This window comes from Symphalangus syndactylus, chromosome 12 (assembly GCF_028878055.3).
Source record: "Symphalangus syndactylus isolate Jambi chromosome 12, NHGRI_mSymSyn1-v2.1_pri, whole genome shotgun sequence".
Lineage (NCBI taxonomy): Eukaryota > Metazoa > Chordata > Mammalia > Primates > Hylobatidae > Symphalangus > Symphalangus syndactylus.
In genome coordinates, this window is record NC_072441.2 from 141,666,173 (window position 1) to 141,673,199 (window position 7,027).

Sequence of the window (7,027 nt, forward strand, 5' to 3'; positions counted from 1 at the left end):
TGTACTTATGTCTTAACTCAATGTCGTTAGATTAACTAGATCAACTACTTTCTGCTGAAATTGCTCTGGCAAAAGCCACTAATAATCTTCCAATAACGATGTCCAATTGGACTATTTTTCAGCATTTATCCTACTTGGCATCTCCCTCTCAAAAACTTCCTTAGATTTGGTGATAATACCCTCTACTGGTTTTTCTTTTACCTTTCTGGCCCCTCTTTCAAGGTTGGTGTCTTTCAGATTTGGTGGCTTAGGTGTGCATCACTTACCGGTTGACTCTACGGGGACACTTATCTGGCTTGATGTCCACCTCGTAGTGGTACACGTCGATCTTAGGGATGTCCACCTCAAAGTAATTGGCCAGGAGCTTGATTGGTTTCCCCACAGTGCCAATGCCAGGCCGGCGAGGTGCCTGGAACACCTGCTGCAGGGGGGGCAGGTAAGCGCCCGCAGCTACAAGACAAAGAGGCTGGTGAGGGTAAAGTCTGGCAATCTCCTAACTACTCTTATCAGAGAAGGAACAAGGCCTCCCAGAAAAGGAACAAGAGAGTATAGAGAATGCCTCTTTCCTGCTACCCAACCCAGCCAAGGGCTTCCAGGGGACATCTCAAGTTCATCTGTGTGTGTGTGTGTGTGTGTGTTTTTTTTTAATCTCTCTCCAGTTAGGAAAATTATCCTTATCGTCTATTTTTAATTAAGTTAATATATAAGTAGCTATTGCATGTTAAGCAGAGAGACTAAATCTGGCTCCTAGTAACAAAACCCTTTCTTTCTTCTACTAGAGTAAGACACTTGCCTCCACCAGGTATCTAGCAGACCAATAATTTCTATTCTCTGCCAGCCAGATGCTCACTCCATTCGTCACCATGCTGAATACAAAATGGCATAACCTTGATGTTCCTTTATAGGTGGGCAGGAAGAAGATCCAGAGAAGGCCAGGCTGGGGAGGGCAGGGTCAGTGTTTGAGGCAGGATTAAGGCAACTGAATGGCGAGAGTTGGAGAAAGGGAAAAGGAGAAAAGGCTCAAAGGATAGAGTTTGGAGACTAAGGAAAAGAGAAAGGGGGTTGGAGAAGAGGACAGAGCTGGAGGTCACAATAGAAAAAGGCCAGGAGAAAGAGAAGGCTGGAGTCAAGGGGTGGGGCAAAAGACGTTAGGGTTGGAAGCTCAGGCATGAAGAAACAAAGCGGCAACCGGGGAGACAATGATTAAAAAAAGCTCGAATAAAGAAAGAACTAACGGGTTTGGGAAGAAGAGGTGGCAATTAGAATGCTGGAGAAGAGACACTGGCTCTGGGAATAACACAAGATTCTCTCCATGCCCCACAGATCCTTCCACACAGAAGGTCCAGACAGCAGCAGAAGAGATCAGTTTCAAGACAGAGAGGGCCCTTGGGAAAGGGATAGGGTAGGGCCAGATCCAGCTCCTTTATCCTCTTTTGCCAGTCTGGCTGCTTGCTGTCTCCAGTCTTATTTTCTAGCTTGGAGGGAAGAGAGAAAAAAAGGGAATAATATGCTACTATTGTTCTTGGTAGTAGAGAACCAGCCCAGGTGGGAGAAGAGAGGGATAAACCAGCCCAGAACCTCCCATTACCAGACCTCTGCTTTCACAGTCAGACAAGCTGGGGGGATGGGGCATATCCTCAGCTGGGGGTCAGGAAGAGGTCAGAACCATTCATGGGAGGGGCAGCTTCCCAGAGCTAAGCTGCTCTGTTTCCCTCTAACCACCTGTCAAGCCCAGTCCCACTCTGCAGACAGGGAAATGAAGGCCCAGCCTGGATGGAAAAGGTCTTCAGAACTCAGCTACGTGGGGAAGTGAAAACCTATCTACTAGCGCCTGGCTGCCTACCTGAGAAAGTGCTGGACAGAAATTGCACACAAGCTCACAGACAGACAGACACACATTCCCATCACACACATCCAAACACACACTGAGACCTTGGCAGTTTACACTTACACACATATCCTTCACTGCCCTACACTGAGTTCTTCAAAGGCAGGGACTACATCTGCCTTGGTCACTGCTTAATCTCCAGTGTCTGGCACACACACAGGAAGTATTCAACATACTGATATGAAATGAATGAACAAACATATCCATAGACACACCACAAAAACACACAGCACACAAACACACGAACACCTACAATTGCCCAGAAACAATTATAAACACTACACAAGACAAACATACACGTTTGTGGGTGTAGTCAGTAAGAGACATCCTTTCGCTCCCCAAGTTCTTATATTTCATTCACCTTCTTCCCCTCTCAGACTGAATAATCATTTGGGGCCTTGGGAAAAAGATAACCCCGAGAGCTGGGGGGGCTAGTTAGAAATGATGGGGGATGGGACAGACACTTTAGCCTCAAAGCCTTCTCTTCCCCAGAAACCCGACTACATACCACACATAGCCTTAGAGCACCTTCCTCTCCAAAGAGGCTTTGGGAAAACAGGGGAGCCCACACCCCCACTTCATCTCCAAACTAGGAAAGACAGCAGGAAGCAGGAACCTCTCTCCCATTCCATCCCCCTGAAAGCCTAACAACAGCACAGTCTCCTCCCCGCCCCCCTTACCCCAGCTTTTAGTCTGAGAAAGGGAGACACTTCCCTACAGACCCAGACAGGGACAGACGGCCACTTTGTGATGCAGATGAGGGCCCCAGCACAGAGGACAAAGCTTGGGCCTAGGGGGAAAGGGGCGGGGCCCTTCTCTTCAGACAAAAGCAAAGAGGGAGGGGCCCTGAAAAGGACACTCCCCCTCCCCCATCCCCAAGGAGCCCAGAGGAGGAAAAGTAACAGAGCTGAAAGCCCTGGCTCAGGATTCCTTTCTTGCAGTTCTGAGGCCCACACACCTCCCAAGGAGCCAGACTGCCTATTCAAAAGACACAAATTCAAGGTTAGGTTAGGTTAGGTTAGCTGGTGGGCAAGCAAAGACTAACAGGCCAATCTCTCCAAAAAGGATCTGTCCCATGTGAGTATACACTTTATTAAATATCCACATACGTGCGTAACCATTTATGTTCACACCTGAATGTGATTTGATTTAATTAATAAACATGTATTCTGTGCCAAGGCCTATACACTAGGCACTTGCTAGTTCTACAAATAAACCAGACACTGCTTCTACCCTCAGGGAGCACCCAGTCCAGTGTATGTGCTTGGAACACACCTGAGCACAGAAGGCAGACCTGGGCATAAGCCCAGTGAGGCTAGCAACAATGCTTTAGTTTTTGGGGGGTTTTTTGTTGTTGTTTTTTACGCAACACTTTAGTTTCATGTATTATGTCCTCAGGCCACCTTGGGACACCACTCTAACTTCTTACAAGAGAACAGTCCGGGCCTAGGAAGGAGGTAGTTATGGGGTCCCTCAATCTGCAGCTTCCAGACTGAATCTCAATTATACCCTTTACTGAGGCAAAGCCTGTTCTATTAGGCTTTTCCCAAGGCTATGGCTGACTCCAAACAGCAGGTTCTAGCTCTTTTCCTAGCTTATTTTTTGTAACAAATTTTTAAAAAGTCAATTTTTCATCACTCCAGAGCCTATTAGGAATTCATCAGGATAAAAATCATTAGTCTAGAATGGGTACCAGCAACCAGCAATCCATGTGGGCCTCAATGACCTACCCCACTACTCTAGTTCATGGGTTGTTGGAAATAGTCCCCAGCCTTGAAAAACAGGAGTTCCTGGGATGGAGAGAGGGGCCTGACAGAGAGGAAGTACTCAAGTCAGTTGCTCCCTGCTCTTATCCTTAGGACTACACAGTCTATACAAGGTTGGTTGTTAGGGGGAAAACAGTCACTAAGTACTTAGAGATCACTAAATGGATAACTTGAGTGAGGTGTTAGGAGCTATTTCCTTGGGAGGGTGGAAGGGAGTTAGGTCTGCTACAAAAAAACAAAATAATTCCACTAGGAAGGTAATGAAGTTCATGTCCCAAATGGAAATTTGATTCTCATCCCCAGACCAAATGTAAGGAAGTGGTGAGAGATGACCTGAAGGATTCCCAGGTCCAGGCTCCTCGTCCCATCACAGGGCAAGACACTTAAGACACAAGAGGTATCACCACCCCACAGTCCATCCTAAGAACTCCAGTTTTCTTGAGGCAATCCTGCCTCAGTTTATCCTCTGTTCCTGTGTCTTTTCCTCCTCATTGCCTGCAAATAAGAAGTTAAGACTATCACCTAGGCCTCAGCAGGGAGAAGGTTATAAACTCCCCATCCTCCAGCTTGTTTGTAGGGTTTAGATCTTGACTCTAAACACAGCCCTGACAGTTTCTGGGGAGTGGGGAGAGGAAAATGGAAAGATATCCATAGAAGACAGGAGCCATGAAAATATTAAGAAATATTGGAATAAATGTCATCAACGTAGAGTGTAACCTTAACAGACAATTCATTGGAAAAGGTCATTATCTTTGGATTAAAAGCCCCCATCTCTACTCAGTATTGGAGCAGAAACTTGCAAACCAAGCAGACAACTCCTTCCAGGTAGCCCCTGCCCTGTCTTTGATTCCTCCGTAACCAATACCTTTCCTAAGGCCTATCTTCAGGAGGACCCACCCCCAGAACCCATTGCTTCGGTCCCAGCCTTTCCTGTGGCAGAAAAATGCACTTTGGCAGCTTCCCTCAACCCATTCTTAGCAAACTGTGACTGAGGGCCAAGTATAAGAGCCCCTAAAATGGGGGAGGGGACCATAACCATTTGCACTCTGCCAGCATAACCTAAGAGAGAATGCACCCCATCAGCGCGCTCCTTTTTCCAAGCCAAACGGGGCGGGGGGCAGGGGGCAGGGGGCAGGGGGCGGGTGGAGAGGTGGGGGTATTCGGACAGCCACGCCCCCACCACGTCGGGCAGCCCCTTCCAGCTGCCACCTCCGCGCATGCTCCAGAGCCTCCGCTCCGACTCCCCAGACCCACGGGGGGGAATCCCGGGACTGGGTCCCCACCCACCGCCCCCTGACCCTCGCCCTCGCGTCAGACCCGGTGGGGCGGAGCTCACAGTCCAGCTCTGGCGCCTTCTCCCAAGAGACGTTAGACTATTCCAGCCCAGCGGAGCCCCCGCCCCCAGCATGCGGTAGCTCCAGGCCCATCTGTGTCGCCCCCTCCTCTCCTGGACACCTGGAGCCCGTCCCCTGCCACCTGCCGGGCCTCTCCGTAGGCCTCCACGGATGTCTGGGAGTCCTTCCGTGCGTGCAGGCCCTTCTCCCAGATTACTTCCAACCCGCAGGACTGTATACAGCCTCCTTGGACAAACAGCCCCCATCTCAGGGCTCTCTTCACATGGTTCTCCCCCGGAACTGCACATAGCCTCCTTCAAACTGGGCCCCCACCGTGGGAGAGCCCTTCTCCTCACTCAGGAGCGCTTCCCTCACTTGGAAACCACGCTTTTCAAGCGGGAGCCCCCAGTCCTTGGAGCATGCACCGTTCCGCCTCCTGGGGGCCCTTACCTGCTCCCGAGGGTCCCGCTTCCATCCCATATACCCGTGCGGAGGTCAGGCGGCCCGGAGACTGTGAAGTCCAGCGTGAGGGGCCTAGGTACCCCGCACTCTCGCTGCTCGGGTTCCCGGGCCGGGCTCGGCTCCCTTACCAAGCCCGGCCGCTCGCGCCGCCGCCCCCGCAGCCTCCGTTGCCGCCGCCGCCGCGGAGCCTGCAGCAGCTCCCACTGCGAGCGCCCGGCCAGCTGCCAGTGCGCAGGCGCGACCGCCGGGCCCAGGGGGCGGACCGGAACGAGTCAAGCAGGGCGCTCCGACGGCAACAAAGGCCAATGGAGAGGGGCGGGGGCACCGGGGACCCAAGGCAGCGGCCCCTGGCGGTCACCCGTCGCCATGCAGCCCGGCGGGAGGGCGCCGGTGGAGGTGCCTTGGAACCGCGCAGTGGTGTAAGTGGGGTAGGGCGAAGGGACATCCCGCCACAGCAGCCTTCAGCCCTGTGTCTTTTCCCCAAATAGGTCCCTCCAAACCTACACACAGCCCCCGCCTGTCGCACCAAGCTGCGCGCACACATTATGGGAACCCCACCTCATTCCCAGACCCCCTGGCACTCCAGCGCCCAGGGGCCCTGCCTCCCACTTCTCCTCCCAATCACCCTCATCCTTCAAGCCTTGGCTGCAAAGCGACTGCCTCCACGAAGTCTTTCTCCGTCCCTAGTCACTGAACTCACTGACGCCACCCCCTCTTCCAGGCCGTGTGCTGGACGCTGAGGCCACAGATAAGTAGAGACCCTGCCTACCCTGGAAGATGTCACAGTTTGAACTTAAGTGCCGCTACAGAGCTCTATCTGCCGGACCTGGGAAGCACCGCCTCCACTTTCTCATCTACAGCTCATGCCTGAACTCTGTCAATCAGCTTCTGCCCTCACCACGTCACTTAAATGACTTTTGGGGTTGAAATCCAACGGATACTTTTCAATTATTTCTCTGCAGCATCTGTCACTGTGCCTCTACTTCCCTTCTGAGCCTTCTCCTTGGCTGCAGCATCTTCTGCAGTCTTCTATTGCCTAAGTCCTTTTCAGTCTTTTTAAAGGGCCCCTTTTGCTTTTGCCTCATTAACTGTTCACTGTAGTTCCAAACCCAGCTCTCTTCTCATTCCACTCTCCCCTTGAAGGTCTCATCCACTCTTACGGCCCAACTATCCTTCCAAATCTCTGTTTCCAACCATGTCTCAGACTCACATTTCCAAGTGTCTGCTGGACAGCTCCACCTGGATATCCTACCAGCACTTCAAATTTAAGAAGTCCAAACCAAACACTTTATCTTTCACTCACAAACATACTTGCCCTGTGCTTCCTATCTCGGTGAATAGCGCCTTCATGTCAGAAATGACAGTTCCTCTATCCCTTGTTCTTTCCATCTATTCAGCTGTTCACCACGTGTTGACACGTTTACCTTCTGAACTGCTCTCACATGATTCGCTGCCATTCTGATGGTTTCTTATGCTGGTGCAGACCCTTATCATATCTTGCCAGAAGTATCACAACCACTTCCTTGCTAGTTTCAAAGTTTCTGGGAACTCCCATTCTCCCTCCTATTCGGTCTGGT

At 51.2% G+C, this 7,027-nt stretch overlaps 1 protein-coding gene across 5 annotated transcripts in view; it reads right to left on the minus strand.

The window, feature by feature from the left end:
• AGO1 (argonaute RISC component 1) overlaps positions 1 to 5,696 on the minus strand; it is a 46,313-nt gene extending 40,617 nt beyond the window's left edge. For 2 of the 5 annotated variants that reach the window (XM_055254945.2, XM_063627903.1), the window contains exons 1-2: positions 5,439 to 5,696; positions 267 to 450 (exon numbers count right to left, since the gene is read on the minus strand). In XM_055254945.2, the coding sequence (XP_055110920.1) occupies positions 267 to 450; positions 5,439 to 5,463 (209 nt within the window). In that variant the 5' untranslated portion in view covers positions 5,464 to 5,696. Of the gene's footprint in view, positions 1 to 266; positions 451 to 5,438 lie in introns of those variants that run through there. The other 3 variants (XM_055254944.2, XM_055254942.2, XM_055254947.2) reach the window with 2 other exon arrangements.
• Positions 5,697 to 7,027: the final 1,331 nt, after the last annotated feature.